The sequence below is a fragment of the Pituophis catenifer genome, unplaced genomic scaffold, assembly GCF_029215685.1.
Source record: "Pituophis catenifer annectens isolate HBS135680 unplaced genomic scaffold, rPitCat1.0.hap2 SCAF_9, whole genome shotgun sequence".
Classification (NCBI taxonomy): domain Eukaryota; kingdom Metazoa; phylum Chordata; class Lepidosauria; order Squamata; family Colubridae; genus Pituophis; species Pituophis catenifer.
Genome location: NW_027256889.1, coordinates 30097681 through 30120145, shown reverse-complemented (window position 1 = coordinate 30120145; position 22465 = coordinate 30097681). Strand labels below are relative to the sequence as shown.

At 43.7% G+C, this 22465-nt stretch overlaps 1 protein-coding gene across 1 annotated transcript in view; it reads left to right on the top strand.

The window, feature by feature from the left end:
• Window positions 1-22465, top strand: part of CSF3R (colony stimulating factor 3 receptor) — a 68743-nt gene that overhangs the window by 10939 nt on the left and 35339 nt on the right. Inside the window, exons 9-14 of the mRNA XM_070949851.1 lie at window positions 8383-8571; window positions 9410-9511; window positions 11832-11978; window positions 17572-17712; window positions 20491-20581; window positions 21813-21894. Of these exons, the coding sequence (XP_070805952.1) occupies window positions 8383-8571; window positions 9410-9511; window positions 11832-11978; window positions 17572-17712; window positions 20491-20581; window positions 21813-21894 (752 nt within the window). The remainder of the gene's footprint in view (window positions 1-8382; window positions 8572-9409; window positions 9512-11831; window positions 11979-17571; window positions 17713-20490; window positions 20582-21812; window positions 21895-22465) is intronic.

Here is a 22465-nt window from a genome sequence, read left to right as displayed (position 1 = left end):
GTCCTGCCTTTCTTTTCCTTCTGTCCAAGTTTTGCAAGTACTTTTTCCAGATATATGTTTTATTCCAAAGTATACAAACCATTATTGTTAGGGAAAAAATGGGTCTTCCAAGCAATTTTAAAAGACACTGTCAGAATGACTCTGCCTTCTTATGGCTCCTTGAAAAGCATCCCCCCAAAAAAAGTAAATGAAAAGACTAAGCTTAAAAATCCTAGCCTTTTAAAATTGAAAATTTGGAGAATTGGGAGGATGAATATGAGACACTAAGGGAGATGTTTCAGAAAGTAACGGAGGCATTTAAGGGAAATAAAGAAGCAGAGAATGCAAAAAAAAAGAGCTTGCAAAAAAAGAAAGAGAAAAGATGAATGAGAAGCAAGAGAAAGAAGGAGATAATATTGAAAAGGAAATAATTGAAAAAAAAAAGATAAAGATGATTACACTGGGTTCAATAGAAAAAGTGGAATAAGATGAAATATACTGCTAATAATTAAAAAGATGAGGGGAAATTTTGAGAAATATAGTTGATAAATGAAAGAAAGACCGGAGACTCCATAGTGGAAAATATAAAATTGAAAATGAATACAGCAATAGAGAGGGATGAAGGAAGGAGAAGAGAGATGAAAGAAGGCAAGATAGAGTGGGAAGGAAGAGAAGGGATGAAGGAAGGGAAGGGAAATTAGAGTAGGAGGGAGGGTAAGAGAGGGAGGAAGAGAGGAGGAGAAGGAGAAAGGAAGAGGAAGTAAGGAGGAGAAGAAGGGGGAAGAGAAAGTAAGAAGGAAAGAAAAGAGAGAGGTGGTAGGTTTGAGGAGAAATATTGCTGTACAATAAAAAAGATGAAATGGAAGAAAGGCAACCCCAAACAAATATAAAGAGGGGAGGGGGCCTGGTCCGGCTGAGGAATGCGGTACGGGAGGTGCGGGAATCAGGGTCAAGGAGGGGGTTAGAGCTTGTGTTGTTGATGTAAATTATATCAGTACTGTGGGTGGGAGGGGCAGATATGGCGGGAGCAGGGGGCCATATCATGTTATGGGAGTGCGCGCTCACTGTCTTTGAGCGGTGATGCGCTCCGGCCTCCAATGCTCCTCTTGTTCCCCAAGTTGCACAGACCCTCAGGCCCTGGGCCTTCAGCTGATGCTATGCAACACCAGGTCCGTGGTAAATAAAGCCCCCCTCATTTGGAATCTAGTTCAGGAGGGGGGAGCGGACCTGGCGGGTATTACGGAGACCTGGTTGGGCCAGGAAGGGGGGGTCCCCTCGTTGAAATGTGCCAACCCAGTTTTCATGCATTTCATCAGCCGAGGTCACAGGGGAGGGGAGGGGTGGTGGTGGTTGTTATTAAAGAGGGTCTTGGTCCGAGGGAGGCCACTGTTCCTCAGATGGCCGGATGTGAGTCCCTCCTTGTGAAGTGGGGTCATGGGGCGCAGATGGGCTTGCTGGTTACGTACCAGGCTCCCTGCCATGTGGTGGCGTCCCTGCCCGAGCTGCTCAACGTTATAGCTGCGGTGGCGGTTGATACCCGATACCCCTAGGCTTATGGTCATGGGGGATTTTAACCTGCCATCCGTTGGTGAGGCGTTTGAGATGGCTCGGGAGTTCATGGCTTCCATGATGGCCATGGACCTGACCCAGTTAGTTCATGGCCCTACTCACACGGGGGGAAACACGCTGGACCTGGTTTTTGTCTCTGGTCAGTGGTTGAGTGATCTTGAGATAGGGGATATAGTGATCGAGCCCTTGTCATGGTCAGATCACTCTCTCCTTCACTTTGACCTTCGAACTGCCACACCCCACCGCAGGGAGGTGGAACCGATGAGGTGGTTCCGTCCCAGGCACCTGATGGATCTGGATAGGTTCCAGATGGAGCTTGGGCCATTTCCTGAGGCTCTGGCTCACGGCTCGACTGAAGACCTAGTGGCCGCCTGGGATAGGGCGGCCACTGGAGCTTTGGACCAGGTCGTGCCTTTGTGGCCTCTGACCTGGTGCCAGTCTCACCTGGCTCCTTGGTTTACCGAGGAGCTGAGGGAGATGAAGCACCAGAAAAGACACCTGGAGAGCAGTTAGAGGGCCAGCCGTTCTGAATCCGACCTGGTAAGGTCTTATATTAAGACCTACCTGGTGGCGATAAAAGTGGCAAAGTGTAATTATTTTTCCGCTCTTATTGCATCATCAGATAATCGCCCGGCCACCCTGTTTAGGGTGACCTGCTCCCTGCTCCATCAGGAAGCATGGAGGGTAGAGCCAAGGACTTTGTACAGTATCTATATGACAAAATCGCTCAGATTCGGGAACACCTGGACTATGATTGGGTAGATTCAGGGGGGATGATGGAGGCAGGTCTTGAGAATATTACCTGGGAAGAGTTTGATTCCATGACTCCTGAAGACGTGGACAGGATACTGGGTAGACTGAGTGCGGCCACATGTTTATTGGACCCGTGTCCCTCCTGGTTGGTGCTGGCCTCCCGGGAGGTTACGCGAGGCTGGCTCCAGGGGATTATTAATGCTTCCTTGAGTGAGGGTGTCTTCCCCACCACCTTGAAGGAGGCGGTGGTGAGGCCCCTCCTCAAGAAGCCTTCCCTGGACCCGGCAGTGTTGGCTAATTATCGTCCAGTCTCCAACCTTTGCTTTGTTGCAAAGGTTGTTGAATGTGGTAGCGCGACAGCTTCCTCAGTACCTGGATGAATCGGCTTATCTAGATCCGTTCCAGTCGGGCTTCAGGCCTGGATACAGCACGGAAACGGCATTGGTCGCATTGGTAGATGATCTCTGGAGGGCCCGGGACAGGGGATGCTCCTCTGTCCTGGTCCTGTTAGATCTCTCAGTGACTTTTGATACCATTGACCATGGTATCATGCTGCACTGGTTGGAAGAGTTAAGGGTGGGGGGCACCGTGTTGCGGTGGTTCTCCTCCTTTCTCTCCGACCAGTCACAGTCTGTGTTGACAGGGGGGCAGAGGTCGACCCCAAGGCCCCTTGTATGTGGGGTGCCACAGGGGTCAGTCCTCTCACCTCTTCTGTTCAACATTTATGTGAAGCCACTGGGTGAGATCATCCGTGGTTTCAGGGTGAAGTACCACCAGTACGCTGATGACACTCAGCTGTACATCTCCACCCCAGATCATGCCAATGATGCCCTTGAAGTGATGTCCTGGTGCCTGGAGGCTGTACGGATCTGGATGGGGAGAAACAGACTCAGGCTTAACCCATCCAAGACTGAGTGGCTGTGGTTTCCAACATCCCGATATAGTCAGTTGGTGCCATCACTGACTATTGGGGTGAGTCGTTGGCCCCCCCACGGAGAGAGCTCGCAACTTGGGTGTCCTCCTGGACTCACAGCTGTCTTTAGAAGAGCATTTGACGGCTGTGGCCAGGAGGACTTTTTATCAGGTTCGCCTGATCCGCCAGTTGCGTCCCTTTCTGGATTGGGACTCATTACACATGGTCACTCATGCCCTCGTCACTTCCCGCCTGGACTACTGTAATGCTGTCTACATGGGGCTCCCCTTGAGGAGCACCCGGAGGCTCCACTGGTCCAGAATGCGGCCGCGTGGGTGGTTACGGAAGCGACATGGCGCTCCCATTTGACTCCCCTCCTGCGCGAGCTGCACTGGCTCCCAGTGGTCTTCTGGGTGTGCTTCAAGGTTCTGGTTACCATCTTTAGAGCGCTCCATGGCTTAGGACCGGGGTACTTACGAGACCGCCTTCTGCCACCAATAGCCTCTCACCGACCAGTACGCTCTCATAGAGATGGTCTCCTCAGAGTGCCGTCGGTCAAACAATGTCGACTGGTGGCCCCCAGGGAGAGAGCCTTCTCTGTGGGGACACCCGCCATCTGGAACGAGCTCCCCCCAGAGATACGGAGGATCCTGGATCTGCGCACTTTCCGCCACGCCCTCAAAACATTCCTATTCCAGCAGGCTGGTCTGGCCTAACCTCCCTTTTTAAATGCTTTTAAATTGGTTTTATAATTGGGATGTTTTAAATTTGGCCAAAGTATTTAATGTATTTTAAGCTGTTTTTAACATTTGTATTATGTATATTTTACTTTTTTGACTGTTCACTGCCCTGAGTCCTTCAGGAGTAGGGCGGTATATAAATTTAATTTTTTTAAAAAAAGATAAAGAATGAATTGTTAAACTTTAAAGAATAAAAGAGAACAAATATGAATAAATAGCAATAATTAGAAACACACATACAAACATACAGTGTATTTTCTTTGAACAGAGTATTTGGCCGGTTCACAAATTTAAACAGTGTTTAGTCATTTCAATTAAATTTACAATTTCTATATTTCCTTTTTGCCATATTTATTCCTCATCTATTTTTTTAAAAAACCAATATTACCCTTCATCCTCATCTCTAATCTTAATCAAATTCAATTTTTCCCTTCTATTCTATATTACACCCCTTCCCATTGTCATCTATTTTTATATCCATCCTCAATTGGTTAATTATGTAATATTATAGTTGTTTAATACAAATTCAACATTTTAATATAAATCTGGTTAATTGTCCTCACTGTTAGGAAGTTTCTCCTAAATTCCACGTTGCTTCTCTTCTGGGTTAGTTTCCATCCGTTGTTTCTTGTCTTGCCGTCTGGTCTTTTGAAAAATAAGTTGACCCTTCTTCTTTGTGCCAGCCCCTCAAATATTGGAATACTGCTATCATGTCGCCCCTAATTCTCCTTTTCTTTAGACTAGCCAAACGCTGCAACCATTCTTCATATGTTTTAGACTCCAGGCCTTTAATCCTCTTAATTACTCTTCTCTGCACTCTTTCTAGAGTCTCAACATCTTTTTTGTATTATGGTGACCAAAATTGGATGCAGTATTCCAGGTGTGGCCTTACTAAGGCTTTATAAAGCAGTACTAATACTTTATGTGATTTTGATTGTATGCCTCTGTTTATACAGCCAAGGATTGCATTAGCTTTTTTGGCTGCCGCCACACATGCTGGCTCATGCTTAAGTGATCATCCACTAGGACATCAAGGTCCCTCTCACAGTTACTGTTTTGAACCAACCCAATTATAATTATAGGGGTGGTGATAGGAGATTCAATTCTCAAGGGAATAGAACCAGCCATCTGTAGACCAGACAGTCAATCCAGAGAGGTATGTTGTCTCCCTGGAGCAAAAATCAAAGACGTGGCTGAGAACCTAACCAAAATAATAAAACCCAGAGATTACTACCCTTTTCTACTACTACATGTAGGGACAAATGACACAAAAAAGACTTGGAAACAATGTTGAGTGATTATGAGCAGCTAGGCAAGAAAGGAGTTAGGTGCTCAAGTAATTTTTTCATCCGTACTGCCAATGTAAGGTCAACATCCAGTAAGGGAACAAAGGATTCTAGAAGTGAACCACTGGCTAAAGGATTGATGTCGCCAAAAAAACTTTGGGTTCCTGGACCATGGTCTGCACTACCTCCATGATGGGCTTTTGGCAAGGGATGGGCTACACCTCACAAAGACTGGGAAGAATGTTTTTTGGAAAACGACTGGCTCAACTTATCAGGAGGGCTTTAAACTAAAATTGAGGGGGGAGGGTGACCAATCTCCAGAACTTAATTCCAAGCAAAACCCCTAGAAAACAAGGGAAATAATAAGGGAAATAGGGAATGGAAGGGAGACAAACTCAAATACCAAAGAGGAGACATAGGAAGCATACCCAGAGTCAGACATAAAGACCTCCAGGGCCTATATACAAATGCACAAAGTTTGGGAAACAAACAGGGTGAACAAGGTGAATACATGAAGGTAGATATGATATAGTTGGAATTACAGAAACCTGGTGAGACAAAACCCACGACTGGAACATACTGATAGAAGGATACAAACTGTTCAAAAAAATCCGACCCCATAAAAGAGGAAATGGAATTGCACTGTATGTAAAGGACCACTATAGTGCTACGGAAATGCACAAAACCAAAGACGAAAACCTCCTATAATGCATATGGATCAATATAAAAGAAAAAAAAGAATGACATTGTCATAGATGTATACTATAGGCCAGTGATGGTGAACCTTTTCTGTCTGGGCCACAACCTGGAAGAGGAGCAGCCCGGGGCACATGCGTGCACCTGAAAATGAACTTCCGGTTTCATGATGAACCCTCTTCTGGGTTTCTGGCATGCATGGGCACATGACAATCAGCTGGCTGGTGCACATGCTCATGCAGGAAAACAGAAGACCAGCTCTTCTAGTTTCCGGCACTGCCGCATGCAAAAAGGCCAGCTGATCATCACACATGCAGGCACGCCAGAAACCCAGAAGAGGAACGGGCGACGCTGCACATGCCAGGCAACATGGCTCTGCATATCACTTTGGGCACACGTGCCATAGGTTCACCATCATGGCTATAGGCCATCCAACCAAGCAGAAAAAAATAGATGTACCTTTTGCCAACCAACTAACAAATATATGTAGGAAACACACTACAATAGTAATGGGGGACTTCAATTACCCTGACATCAATTGGGAGGCTAATTCTGCACCAAGTGAGAAATCGAATAGATGTCAGGAATAGGTGCCTGACAATAGGTTCCTGACCAGTCTAGCTGACAACTTTGTAAGCTTACACTTAGGCAAGAAAAACCAAAAGTACACATATAGACTGAGTGAAACCAGACTTAAGAGCAGTAACTGTGAGAGGGATCTTGGAGTCGTAGTGGACAACCATTAAATATGAGCCAACAGTGTGCAGTGGCAGCCAAAAAAGCCAATGAAGTCCTAAATTGCATTAACAGAGGGATATAATCAAGATCAAGTAAGGTACTAAATAATACCACTCTATAAAGCCTTAGTAAGACCACACCTAGAATACTGCATCTAGTTTTGGTCACCATACTATAAAAAAGATGTTGAGACTCTAGAAAGACTGCAGAGAAGAGCAAGTACAACCAAGATGATTAGGGGACTGGAGGCTAAAACATATGAAGGTTACAGGAGCTGGGCATGGCTAGTCTAGTGAAGAGAAGGACCATGGGAGACATGATAGCAGTCTTCCAATATTTGAGGGCTGCCTTCAGAAGTTGTGGGAACTTCATCAGTGGAAGCTTTTAAGAAGAGACCGGACTGCCATCTGTCAGAAATGGTGTAGGGCAGTGATGGTTAACTTTTTGGCACTGAGTGCTGAAATAGGAGTGTGTGTGCACGTGCGTGCTAGTGCACGCACGCACACCAAACCACCGAAACCCAGAAGGGAGCAGCTGGCCATGCGGTCATGCGCATGATGGAACCCCAAAGAGAGCAGCTGGTCGGCGTGCATGCGCATGACGGAACCCAGAAGTGCAGCTGGCGACGGAGCATGTGCCCACAGAGAGGGCTCTGCTTGCCACCTCTGGACCATGTGCTATAGGTTCGCCATCACGGGTATAGGGTCTCCTGCTTGGGTGAGGTGTTGGACTCAATGACCTACACGGTTCCTTCCAACTCTGTTAATCTGTTAATTCTGTTAAATCTGTTCTTGTATCTTTGATTTTTCCTGCCTAGGTTTTTCTTTGCTTCTTCCAGCCCCAAATCTCCATTTCCTTTCCCATTCACCATTTTAGTAGTAGTAGTAGTATTTATGCTTCTTATTATCTTCTTTACCCCCCCCTCCTTTATTGGGATGATAATGGGGGCGAGGGTGGGGATTCTGTTGCTGTGTATGTACATTGAGTGCTTCTGTACCACAAATTCTTCTTCTTCTCCTCCTCCTCCTCCTCTTCCTCTTTTTCCCCAATCCTCCTTTTCTTCTTCTCTTCTCTTCTCCTCTCCTTTCCTTCTTTTCTTTTCTCTTTTCTTCTTTTTTTCTTCATTTCTTCATTTCTTTTTCTTCTTTTCTTCTTTTCTCTACTTCTTTTCTTTTTCTTCTTTTCTTTTCCTCTTTTCTTCTTTTTCTCTTTTTCTCTTCTTTGTTCTTTGTTCTTTTTCTTCTCTTTTCTTCTTTTTCTTCTTTTTTTCTTTTCTTTTTCTTCTTTTCCTTTCTTCTTTTTCTTCTTTTTTCTTCTTTTCTTCTTCTCTTCTCTTCTTTTTCTTCTTTTCTTCTTCTCCTCCTTCTTCTTGCAAGCCATTCCACTGGTTAATTGTTCTCACTCTTAGGAAGTTTCTCCTTAGTTCTAGGTTGGTTCTCTCCTTGATTAGTTACAATCCATTGTTTCTTTTCCTTCCTTATGATGTAAATTGTAGTAAATTGTTTAAATAGTTTGTAGGAGCCCCTCAAATATTGGAACACTGCTGCCATGTCACTCTTTCTTTTTACTAGACTAGACATACCCAATGTTTGCAACCGTTCTTCATATGCTTTAGCCTCCAGCCCCCTAATTCTTTCTGTATTTAATCACACTTGGCTAAGTAAAGTATTCAATTCACTTCTGCTCCATTCTCTCATACTGTTCTCAGGTCAGCCTGTGCTTAAGGTCCAGGTCTCCCCGCACAATGAGAAGAGCTTCCAGCTGAGGTGGGATCCTCCGAGGACCCCAGCTACAGGCTACATCATTGAGTGGCACCGAGTGACCTCTGCAGCAGAAGAAAGCAACGTTGGGTGGCAAAAGCTACAGAATGGGAGCATCAGAGAAACCCTGATCCAAGGTGAACCACTCCCTGGGGAAGGAGGGGGCACCCTTGGGGAGCGAAGGCAAATCTTCTCTCTGACATTTATCTGGCCAAAGTTTCCCAACTTGGCTGCACAATTTTGGTCAGATCTGAACCAGGCGGATTCATCATGTTGCTTTGTTAATTTTGTCTTACCTTCAGACTTTGCTTTTACCCAAACTAGGAAACCTTGACTTTGATAGCTAAGGAGATCCTCCATCATCCAGGTTGTGCTGGTCCCGAAGGTATTTTTTTCCAAAAGACAACAGGATTTTCTTGTTTTTTTCTTAGAAAACATTTTGCTTCTCATCCAAGAAGCTACTTCAGTTTTGAAGAAGCTTCTTGGAAGGAGCAAAACTTTTTCTGATATGTTTCTGAAGAAGTGAAGAAGCTTCTTGAATGAGAAACAGAACATTTTCTAAGAAAAAAGCCAAGAAAATCCAGTTGCCTTTTGGAAAAAGTGCTTTGGGACTTGACTTTGAGGTATCTTCCATCTGGCTTTGCACTCTACTGACAGTGAGATGATCCCCTGCACACAGTGGCTTGGATCCGTTGGGCCAGAAAGATGTAAGATGTGTAAGATGTACTTATAGTCGGTTATATTTTAGATGAGAGTTGTCTCTATTCAAGCAGCATTTAATATGGATCCAGCTTCTGAGGGGGCATGCAAATGTAACATTTTTTTTTTCACAAGAATCATTGCAGGTTTAGCAGGGCAACATTTTGAAAGGACACAATCAATAGTAGAGCAAGCAGCTTAATAGGTGGTGGGAATGTACCCCACTCGACCACAGCCCTTCAGTCATGATTAACATCTGCCCCTTCTCTGTTTCAGAAAACATTGAACCTTTCCAGCGCTACCAGATCTCCGTCTACCCCCTTTACAGAGACAGAGTTGGGGTGCCCCAATCCATAGAAGCTTACACAAGGCAGAAAGGTGAAACTTCCACATAGGCGCTGCTTCAGCGTCCATCCAAAGCAGAGTCGTTTTCAATCGAAAATCTCCCTGGTTGGAATTTTACATTAGGGGAGGGGAAGCTGTGTAATTTCCAATCATCTCTGGAGGTATTGTTGTTTTAGGAATGGGTTGCAGAAGAAAAATAGCAGTGCATATTAAGCCTGATATTCAACTTAAATTCCAAAATTATAATAATGTAAGCATTCCATCTTCTCTTTTCAGTGCTGTTATCAGAGGATGGCATGATGAGTAACTATTAGTAAATAGTCAGTAGAATCAGGAAGAACTTTTGCTCATCCAGCTTTAAACTTTTTGAGTGGTGACCAGAAGCGTTTCAGAAGCAACAAAGATGATTGGGGGCTTGGAGGCTAAAGCATATGAAGAACCAGGGAAAAGGAGAACCAGAGGTGACAGAATAGCAGTGTTCCAATGTTTGAGACGCTGCCACAAAGAAGAGGGGATCAACCTTACCTCCAAAGCACCTGAGGGTAGGACAAGAAGCAATGGATGGAAACTAAACAAGGAGAGAAGCAACCAAGAACTAGGGCGAAATTTCCTGACAGGCAGAACAATTACCGTATTTTTCGGAATATAAAATGCACCTTTTTACCCCCCAAAAAAGGGTAAAAATCTGGGTGCGTTTTATAGTACGAATGTAGCCCCGCCCACCTGCTGGCCCCCACCCTTCGGACATTTTTGGGCAGTTCCAGGCAGCGAGGATCTGGGTCGGGACACAGCCTGAGGAACAACCCTCTTCGGGACAATCTGGGGGGGGAGTCTGCCCGGCAGCTTCGGGGAATATGGTGGGCCCCACAGTGTGCGGCTGGTCACCCCTCTGGCCGCCCAGCAGGCAGCTCAGGGCAGACAATGGTCACAATGACTTCACTCCCCAGCAATATGAGGAGCTGCTGCCACTGCTGCCTAAGCACTCTCTACAGCCAGGAGCCGAGCCGAGCCGAACGGGAGCCCTTAAAGTGAAACGTCCCTCCTTTCCAGCCACTGCTCCCCATTGGCCGGATTCCCCAATGCAATTCTCAGAGCCGTGTTTTAGGCAGCGGCCAGTTCCCCTGCAATGTGCAGCAGGGAACTGGGAACTGTTTTGTATTCGGGGAGGGGATTGCAGTGCTGCCACCTGAAAATGCTTTTCTTCCCATTGCACATTGCAGACCCACGCGCCCTTATCCTCCTTCTCAGCAGACTCACCTTCTCTTTCCTCCTGGCCAGATCCGCTGCCTGAAACGAGATGCACTTTTTTTGCCACACCCCATGTTTGGAATCGGGAAAGGGACCACGGGTCTTCCAGCCAAAAACGCTTTCCTTTGGAATCAGGATAGGGATGTGGTGGTGGAACGGGGTGTGCAGAGGCAAAAAAAGTGCATCTCGTTTCAGGCGGCGGATCTGGCCAGGAGGAAAGAGAAGGTGAGTCTGCTGAGAAGGAGGATGAGGGTGCTCTGCAATGTGCAATGGGAAGAAAAGCATTTTCAGGCGGCAGCACTGCAATCCCCTCCCCGAATCCAAAACGGTTCACGGTTCCCCGTTGCACATTGCAGGGGTAGAATTCTTTTTTTCTTGTTTTCGTCCCCCAAAATTAATGTGCGTCTTATACTCTGGTGCATCTTATACTCCGAAAAACACGGTAACCAGTGGAACAGCTTGCCTCCAGAAGTTGCAGGTGCTTAAAAACACAGGAGATTTTAAAGAAGAGATTAGAGAACCATTTGTCTGAAATGATATAGAGTCTCCTACCTCAACAGAGGGTTGGACAAGAAGACCTCCAAGGTCCCGTTCAAACAGGGGTAAAATGCTCTGAAGTCTGCTACCAGTTTGCCTTGCGCATGCATGCGTGCTTTGCATGCATGTGCACCGCAGGCACTAAGAAGCCTTTTCTGAGTCGACAAAGGTAAGTAGAACAGCGAGGGAGGAACAGCTGTGCCGTACAATTTAGATTCACTAGAAAGCAGGATTTTCTGCTTTCTAGTGAATATAAATCATGTGGCACAGCTGATTGTCACACAGCTGATTGTTGGAACTTTTTTAAAACTTTTTTAGCATTTTTTTTTACTACCAGTTCCAGCAAACTGGTAGCATTTTTTACTACCGGTTAGGGCAAATTGGCCCAAACCGGTAGCATTTCACCCCTGCTTCCAACTCTTCTATTCTGTTATTCTGCTCCCAGAGACTGCTCATAGCAAGCTGAAGCCTAGTTCTTTCTGTTTACTCAGTGGGTCCACCCACCCTCAGCATACTCTCCACTTTGACCTGCAGTTGATCCGACTCTGATTCCTTCCTGTCTCCACAGCTCCAGCCAGAAGCCCAAAAGTTCATCCCCAAAACATTGGGGTGTCCACAGCTGAGGTTTGGTGGAATCCTCTCCCTGTTGAAGACCAGAATGGATTCATCACTGGCTATACTCTCTTCTGGATCGATCCCAATGAAGAAGCTAGAAGTATGTTTGGCCCCTCCCTGCAATTATGGTGGTAGTGAGTGATTTCTCCCCTCAAAGTAGGGAACCCCTCTGCCTCCATCATTAGCTACAACTGGATTTCAGCTAAGAAGAGAACATCCACTGCCTCTAGAGAAGTTCTGCCCCCTTTTGTCTGATAGGACTAGAGCAGGGGTCTCCAACATTAGCAACTTTAGGACTTGTGGACTTCAACTCCCAGAATTCCCCAGCTAGCATGGAGTCCACAAGTTTTAAAGTTTTTTTTTTAATAAGAACTTTTATTTGCAGTCACAGACCAAAATACAAATATAGTTGCAAAAGAACATGAGGAAAGTAACATCATAAACAGTTGGCTATCAGAAGCCTTGGCTGAGAGGAATTACAGTGTTCTTCTCTAATAGTTACTGCTCTTAAAAAAAATTTAGAAACCTGAAAAGTAATATGTGAGGAGCCATCCCCTAAAGAGCCTGTAGTACAGTGGACTAAAGCACTGTTATTAACATCTGCTGCTTGCAATTACTGCAAGTTCAAATCTCACCAGGCTCAAGGTTGACTCAGCCTTCCATCCTTTCAAAGGTAGGTGAAATGAGGACCCAGATTGTGGGGGCAATAAGATGACTTTGTATAAATATCCAAAAGTATGAAGGCTATTGCTTAACGCATTGTAAGCTGCCCTGAGTCTCTGGAGAACGGCGACATATAAATTAAAAAAGCAAAAAAAAGCAAAAAGCAAACAATATAAGGTCAAATTACTAGCATTGGATCGAGAGAGATCTGTTTCTAGGAGAGACAGTAAAGTTTTAAAGTTATCAAGTTGTCCTAGAGGAAACGGGATGAATCAGTCTATCTTTCCCTCTTACTGAGAAGGGTTCCAGTGCTGCTTCTTGTTTCTATATGTTTATATCTCTTTAGGAATAAACTCAGAACCCCTCCCTCCATCCTGCCCTCTCTCCACTGCAATAGAAAATTATATCCGAGCCTCTGACACCAAGACAACTAAAGCTGTGTGAATTGTACAATAATCTGCAAACCACACATTTGTCTTCAGAACAAATAACAAGCAGTATGGAGAAAGAGGGGAGAAGGCAGATTGTTTAGAAATCCTCTGCACAAGTCAAGATGGCATTTATTCACCCAAAGAATATGCTCCAAATGAATATGTAGACAATCCTAGTGCTTCCTGGATGAACATCTTTCATGCAATCAGACCCTCCAAGTTGGTTTAATTTAAACATCTCCTCAGGCATTGATCAATTTAAGGAGGGAGTTGCAAAAGATTTCCCCTCCATAACTTGCTTACTAAATATATTGTTTGCAACTTATGAACATGCTGTACTTGATAGCAATATATTTGTCTCCCTCTTTTAAACAGCAGGGAGAAATTGATTTTTTCTTTTCAAAAAGTGAACTTAGAAAGTGCAATGGCTCATTAGATCTACTCGGGACAGATGAAAAACTAATTTTAAAATATATAGCTATCTATTGAATATCAAAATTTTATTTATTTATTTGTCAAGCATATATAAGATAACAGGTAAAAGTATAAACATAATTTGAATACATGAAAAGCATAAGAGTAAAAAGGAATATTAGGACAGGGATGGAAGGCACGCTGGGGCACTTATGCACGCCCCTTACAGACCTCTTAGGAATGGGGTGAGGTCAACAGTAGACAGTCTAAGGTTAAAGTTTTGGGGAAGAAACTACAGAGTCAGGTAGTGCATTCCAGGCATTGACCACTCTGTTGCTGAAGTCATATTTTCTGCAATCGGGTTTGGAACGGTTTACCTTGAGTTTGTATCTATTATTTGCTCATGTATTGTTATGGTTGAAGCTGAAGTAGTCATTGACAGGTAGGACATTGTGGCAGATAATTTTATGTACTACACTTAGGTCAGACTGAAGTCGGCATAGTTCTAAGTTGTCTAAGCCCAAAATTTGAAGTCTGGTGGAATAAGATATTTTATTGCGGTTAGAGGAATGGTGGACTCTTCTCGTAAAATATCTCTGGACTCTCTCAATTGTATTTATGTCCGATATGTAGTGCAGGTTCCAGACAGATGAGCTGTATTCAAGAATTGGTCTAGCAAATGTTTTGTATGCTCTAATTAGTGGTACAATATTACCAGAGAAGAAGCTACGCAAGATTAGGTTAACAACTCTTAATGCCTTTTTGGCAATGTTGTTACAGTGGGCTTTGGCACTTAGAAATGAGTACTCCAAGGTCCTTGACAGAGTGAGGGTCATCTACAAGGTCATGTCCATCTAATTTGTATTTTATGTATTTGGTTTTTTTGCCAATGTGCAAGATAGAGCATTTGTTGGTTGAGATTTGATGTTGCCATTTGTTAGACCAATCTGACACATAGTCAAGGTCTTTTTGAAGGGTAGTTGCATTGTCGGTGGTGTTGAATAGTTTAAAATGGAAGAAGAATAAGTAAAAGAAACAATGATAGTATGGGTCAAAAACTTTGGATATGCCATAGTTAGATAAATGGCAGAAATTGTGGGACAGAAATTATAAATTAACAATGTCAATTGCCTATAAGGAAAATCTATATAAAATGTTTTATAGGTGGCACTTACCATCAGCAAGACTGGCAAAGATGTTTGAAAACATGTCCGCCAAATGTTGGAAATGTAATCAGATACTGGGTTCATATTATCATATGTGGTGGACATGCCAAAGGCAAAAAGATATTGGAGTAAAATACACACATGGTTAGAAAAAATGATAAAGCAACATATTGATTTTAAACCAGAAATATTTTTATTGGGTATTTTATCAGAACAGAATAATAAAAGGAACACTTATCTAATTTCAAATGTGTTAACAGCAGCAAGAATTGTCTTTGCACAACAGTGGAAAAATGAACAGATCCCTACAGATGAAAGTGTAATAAATATTAGAATGCGCAGAGATGGGCAGATTAACACTAAAAATAAAGGAGAAGGAAGAAACAATATTTTTTAACATGGGACTTGTTTTACCAATGGCTAAATAATAGAAACAGAGGTTAGAAATTAAAAAGATTAAGAGAATGATTAATTACATAATGAAAGTTTTCTAGTATGGGCAAGCTAATGCCACTATTACTATGTGATTATTATTAATGATATGTATATTATGATTACCATTATGCTTATTGTCTTTTTGTTGTTCAAAACTAATTGTACTCAGACAACATGCTGTTCATATAGATATTGATAGGGTGGGATTCAGCCGGTTCGGGAAAACCGGTCGTTGTGACCTGTGGGTGGCCAGTCCCACCCACCCTCCCAGCGCTATGCCGTCCTATTTAGCTGCATTTTCTAAGCCATGTGCATGCGGGTAAGCATGTGAGAGAGCAAAGCGCACACGCAGAAGCCCGCATGTATGTGCAGAAGGCGTGCACACGAGCGAAGCGAGCATACATATGCACACACTCACATTTTCTGTGGTGGGGCAAACTGGTTGTTAATTCATGTGCTGCCCACCTCTGGATATTGAATTTTTTACGATATATATATATAAATGCAATGGTTCAGTGGTTAAGATGCTGAGCTTGTCAGCTGGAAAGCTAACAATCCGGGTTTGAGACCCAAGCACCAGGCAATGAGGTGAGTTCCCATTTTTGTCCCAGCTCTTGCCAAGCTAGCAGTTCGAAAACATGCAAATGCAAGTAAATAAATAGGTACTACTTCAGTGGGAGTGTAACAGTGTTCTGGGCGCTTTTGACATATAGCCATGCTGGACAGATAACCGCATAAAGGCTCTTCAGAAAACGCTGGCTGCTCAGCTAAGAAACGGAAATGGGTAATGTCTCCTAGAGTCAGACACGACTGGACATGGGAAACATTTATCTTTAAGAAATTGGATCTTTCTTTTCAAAAAGTGAACTTAGAGGAAAAACAGCAGATGGAAGGAACTTAGTCCAAATAAAATACCTTCAGTCCAATAAACAGGAAATAGGGTAGAAAAGATTTGCTGGGAGGGGCATTGGGGAAGCGGCATATCAGGCATCCCATCCTCCCCTTGGACTGGCCATTTGGTGTGCACACCAAATGTGCTCCAGGCACACCAAAAGAGATAAGTTGCACTCTTTTTGATAATAACTGATTTGACAATAAAAACCTGAGCAGAACAAAACAGAACAGAATAAAATTCTTTTTTGGCCAAGTGTGATTGGACACACAAGGAATTTGTCTTGGTGCATACGCTCTCAGTGTACATAAAAGAAAAGATACATTCATCAAGAATCATAAGGTACAGCACTTAATGATAGTCATAGAGAAACAGTCAATATAAATTGCAAGGATACTAGCAACAAGGTTACGGTCATACAGTCATAAGCGGGAGGAGATGGGTGATAGGAACGATGACAAGATTAATAGTAATGCAGACTTAATAACTAGTTTGACAGTGTTGAGGGAAAAGTGATGGCGTTCGGGGAAAAACTGTTCTTGTGTCTAGTTGTTCTGGTGTGCAGTGCTCTATAGCATCGTTTTGAGGGTAGGAGTTGAAACAGTTTATGTCCAGGATGTGAGGGGTCTGTAAATATTTTCACAGCCTTCTTTTTGACTCGTGCAGTATACAAGTCCTCAATGGAAGACAGGCTGGTAGTAATTGAAGTGCAGATGACAGACTCAATACTTCCTCTGTAGAACTGCATCAGCAGCTCCTTGGGCAGCTTGAGCTTTTTGAGTTGGTGCAGAAAGAACATTCTTTGTTGTGCTTTTTGATGACGTTTTTGAAGTTAGGTGTCCATTTTAGGTCTTGAGATATGGTAGAATTTAGAAATTTGAAGGTCTCTGCTGTTGATACTCTGTTGTCTAGTATTGTAAGAGGTGGTAGTATGGGAGGGTTTCTCCTAAAGTCCACCACCATTTCTATGGTTTTGAGTGTGTTCAGTTCCAGATTGTTCTGGTCGCACCATGAGGCTAGTTGTTCAACCTCCCATCTGTATGCGGATTCATCATTGTCTTGAATGAAACCAATATCTCTGGATAGTGAGGTGGGCAGTATATAAATTAATAAATAGATAACTGAGCATTTCTAAATATGTTTGCAGCTTGGATCATTTATTTATTTTATTTTTTTATTTAATTTAATTTGTATACCGCCCTTCTCCAACAGGACTCAGGGCGGTGAACAGCCATGGTAAAACATAACATATAAAATTTAAAAGCAATTTAAAAATATTAAATAATTTGGCTATCCATTTAAAACAACCCGGGTTAAAACCAATTACAAATTAAAATCGAAGGGATGGGATCAAGCCAGCCCGGCTAGGTGAAAAAGATGTGTTTTCAGGGCCCGACAAATATTAATATTAGAAGAGAAAGAATAATATCTTCTAGATGTGTTAGAAGATACTAACTAGTATGGCATCGCCAGTGGTTGATAGGAGTTGATTTTAACAGACAATTTTCTGGAGTGCTACAGGTTGCCCTATCTTTGCCAAGACTTTGGCGCCCAAGGTGCTGTTTGTGCCACACCTAATCATCACAAGCAAAAACCTTTAGGAGGAGTCTGATGCCTCCCATCATTATTGTTCTACAGCCTTCCTTTTGGCTTCTGAAACAATAGCAAAGTATTGCCAACTTTTTTCTTCAGGTGTTGCTGTGAATGCTTCTGTAGACATGCTGACCATCTCAGGTCTTTGGCCTTCAAGGATGTACAGCCTGCATCTCATGGCCTCTACAATGGGTGGGAGCACCAATGGGACCAGCCTTGTGATCACCACCAAGGACATGGGTAAGGAAAATCCTGGCCGTCTGGGGTTGGGAAAGTTAACTGGGGCCATGGAAATGGAAAGCCAGAATTATTAGGCATATAAGTCAATAAGCCATTTGAGAGTGCAGGATTTTCCTAGAGGTGTAAAGGATGCAAGTAGTCCTTGACGTACAACTACAGTTGGGATCCTAACTTGGTCGTTGAGCAAAGTGACTGTTGACAGACATTACATGTCCATTTCTCTCTATGATTGCTACCTCAGCACTCCTGGTTGTGATGGTTAATAATCTTGCAGGTGGTTTAGCAGAGTCCCAGGTAAGAAGCATGGGGCTATCTCAGGGGGTGTGGGTGATGCTGTGGGAGGTCTGGCACAAGCCGCCTGTGAGTTGGGGATGCTGAGTGTGGTGCAAAGCCACCCCAGCCTGACCCTGCAGTACAGCCCTCGCTGGGGGCAGTGCTGGGGGTGGGCCTAGAAGGACGGCCTGGGGCCTTCTGCAGTCAAGGCCATTTGCCATCACCTCCAGAATTCTTGTGGTGCTTTGGACGCCTCATTCTCCAAATCGAGCAAAGCTTGGAAAATCTGGCTGGTATTGCGGAAGGTCCTGGGCCCTGGTTCAGCCCCAGCCTTGACACTGCCTAATGCCATTGTGCAGGGCAGCCTAAACTGAGGAAGACGGGGGGGAGGGGTGGCGGATTGCAGCGCCCCTGCAGTTATAAATGTAGGCAGGCTGCCAAGCACCCAAATTTTGCTCACATGACAGCGGGGCTGCTGCAGCACTGAACAAATGGTTGCAAGTTGAGGACTGCCTGTACATCAGCCCTACAAGGTAGACTAGACTAGGAAATCAAGGCCACTTAGGCAGGTGTTACTTTTACTGTAACAGCTCTAGGAACAGAATCTTGCAGGTTGGAGTGTGTTTCTCCCTCCCTCCCTTTCTCCTCATGTGAATTAAGGAAAGCCTCCCTGATGCATTTTCTCATGCCACCCCCACCCCCCACCCCCTGCCCCTTGCCCTTCCCAGCCATTCCTTTTGCATGCTGCAGCAGTGTTTCTTTGAATATATTTCTATTAATTTATCAAAATATAAAATGCAGATATAAAAAGGAAAAATAAAATAATGGGAAAAGAGGGGAGGAAAAGGGGGAAAGGGTAAGAAGAGAAGGAAAAGTGAAGCATTGACTTCCAGCTCTTTTTGGCGTAGTAGAATAAGATAAGGTACAGATAATATATACTGGCCATTTCTATAATAACAACAGCCAAACCCAAAATCAAAGTTTCATTTTTTCCCCCCACCTACATGTGTTTCTTAAAGTGTGGTCCAAGCAGCCCTGGAGGTCCCTCCACAGCATCTCACAGGTCCACAAAAATCTAAATTATTTGCCAGATATTGAAGACAGCAATAGCACTAGACTGCTTCACATTGTTAATTTTATTTTATTTAGTAACTATTCTACAAACGTACAATTTAAAATTATATTACAGTATATATTGATAAATATAACCGATACAAACAAAAGCTCTTTTGGGGTCCTTCATAATTTTCAAAAGTGAGAAGGGGTCTTGAGATTAAAAAATTTAACAAAAATGGATATACAGAATGGTTGGCTAAAGATGGCTCGTTGTTCTGATTCAGTGCCTCATAAAAATGCCCCTTTGTCCTCCCTGGTCCATGTGCCTGGCTCACTTGAATGGGAGAGTCAGTCATAGCCCGATTCTCCCATTCTCCTGGTGCTTTTCAGCGGGGGTCTCCAAACCTGGCCACTTTAAGGCTTGGAGACTGGCTGGCTACGGAATTCTGAGAGTTGGTCCCCAAGCCTTAAAGTGGCCAAGTTTGGAGACCCCTGCTTTCGAGAACTTTTGGGAGGCATCAGCAATTCACAAGATTGAAACCTGCTCATCCTTTTGCCTTCAAAAAATATTTTTATGTTGCTGTTCTTACTGTGAAAGGAACAACCAAAGGCCTTAAAAGAGGCAAACAAGATTATTTTTTCTCCCTGAACATTCCAAAGAGATCGCGCATCCTTGAAGAGTTATGGAATTTTCTCCATAGCTATTCTCTGGGGACTCTCGGCCTCAAAGGAAGTGGTTAGTTGGGGCCAATTCCTCCAGGGCTTCCTAATCGCATCCAACAGTTGTTACAAGCCCATCTGTGTAAATACAAATAGGCCTTGACTTACAACAATTAATTTACTGACTGTTCAAAGTTACAACGGCACTGAAAAAAGTGACTTATGACCATTTTTCACATGTACTAGTTGCAACATTCCTATGGTCACATGATCAAGATTCAGATGCTTGGCAACTGGCTTATATTTATGATGGTCAATATGCCAGGATCATGTGATCACTTTTTGTAAGCTTCTGACAAACAAAATCAATGGGCAAGCCAGATTCACTTAAAAACCATGTTACTGACTTAACAACTGCACTGCAGTGATTCATTTAATACTCGTCAATTGTGGCAAGGAAAGTTGTAAAATTGGGCAAAACTCACTTAAGAACTGTTTCATGGCCACATAAATATTGGGCTCAATTTTGGTCATAAGTCAAGGACTACCTGTAAATTGCACAACCTCATTCTTCCACATCCATTTTTACACTACAAAGTATCGCTTGATGAAGTGCTAGTTCATTTTTACTTTGGTCAAAGACTAGCAGGCACAACAATGCAGCCAGTTGGCTTATGGACAAGTACTCTCTGAACTGGGCCCACCGCAGGGTTCCACTTTAGTTCCATGTGTGGGAGATGGTCATTAATCCACCCATTTGCTCTCTCTTCCACTTGCTCTCTCTTCCAGAATACCTGGATATCACCATTGTGTACTTACTCATTGGGCTGCTCTTGGCCATGATAATTGGCATGGTCATCTGCTTTCAGAAGAGCAAAAGGTACGTGGAGGAGGAAGTCAGAAGCTGTAGAGCGTCACTTTGTCACCTGAGTTTAGACTCCCATGGACAAGCGCAGGAGATAGCAGAGAGTCCCAGCCAGAAACAGTGGGGTGGGGGCCAGAGGTAAAGCAGAAAAAAAATTCGATGGTAACAAAGGAGGAGGGAGGGCAAAGACCATAGCTGTACACCTTTGAATATGAAAGTGGAAGGTGGCAGGCAGAGAGGATTGGACAAGTTCTTCTTTGAAAGAGAGTGAGGTGGACTTCACTCCCACATCCTCTCTAGGGGTTTTTGTCAATCCATGCCAGAACATTTCCCTGTTTCATGGGGAATTTAGGGTTATCCAAGTCCAGGAAGGAAAGGCTAGCAGCATGGGGGAAGGGAACATGATGATGTTTCCTTCAAACTGAGATCAGCTCCTCTTGACATCAAATCATGAAATAAGGCGAGGAGTAGTAGTTTAGGAGAGGCTCCAACAATGAGCAGCAACTGGTGCCATGATTTGGGGGGAGCACTAAATGCCACTAAATATTTTCAAGAATTTACTTATCTAAAAACTAAAAAAACAAAAGATGCTAGTATGAAACAAAAGAATACATGCCAAATCAGAGGTCATATGTAGGACCCAGAATGCGTAAAGACCGCAAACTCACTCAGTCACATAGACGCACAGATCCCACTTTTATTACTTTATAAGGCAGCAAACAAAGTGAATAGCCCTTCCTCCTCCTGTTTTCCCCACAACAAAAACTGTAGGAGCTGGGTTGGGCTGAGAGAAGTGACTGTGAGAGAGAATGACTATATAAAGAGAGATATAAATGATGATATAGATGATGATATACCTGGCTGGCTCAGGAATTCTGGGAGTTAAAGTCCACAAGTCATAAAAGGGCCATAGTCCCTCACACCTGATCTAGCTTAAGATATAGAGATAGTGTATGTGTGTGTTTGTGTGTGTATTGCAGATTGTGGGAAGACAAGATCCCAAACTCATATGTATGAGTTTGTATGCATGTATGACAGAATTTCCCTCTTAAGGAGCTATTTCTCCTGAGAGAAAATTCCCTGACCCATGTTCCATTTATCTGTGTTGATGTGTTGTGTTGACAGATTGTGTTGATTCACATATTAGACAGGAACACAACATGGTGTAGATATTCTCTCTGGCCATCAGAGTTCCAAACTAACCAGGTGCTTCTCTCTCCCTCTGTTCTCCCCAACTCACCCTCAGGATGAAGACGCAGTTCTGGCCCAGTGTCCCTGACCCAGCCAACAGCAGTCTGGGCAAATGGGCCCCCGCTGTTCTACAGGAGGTAAATCTGGAAGCTGCTGAGACAAATGGCTGCTCTTCCTTTTGCAGCAGCTGCTGCTGCTTTATGAACCTTCCATCCAGCCAGATGTATTGGCACCACTGCATGAGCGACCCTGCCCACTTTCATTTGTTGGATTTGCAAAATATGTGTGTTCTGATTGACAGCTCAATTAACCTCATTTTCTGGGTTCATACAACATGCTGAGCCACAAACTAATTACTTGAGTGGTGTTCATATAAAATACTGGGCCAAAATGCCTTATCGTTCAGTGCTAATGAGTTTTGCATACAGAGATAATAAGGGTATCTACAGGTAAAATACAGCTCAGATCAGTTGTAAAGCAGAGTTTGCATAGGCTAAAGGAGCTTTATTTCAGTTTATGTATGTATTTGTATCCAGTCTTTTCTTACGTGGTTAAGTGGAGTGCTTTCCTTTTACTCTTATAATGACCACATGAAGCAGGCTGGGCTGAGAGAGTGTGAGTGATTCTGTAAGGCCTTGCCTCTCCTCTCCGCTCAAGAAAGTAGAACTCTTGAAACAATTGGCATTTCAAAAGGAAACTTTTATTGAA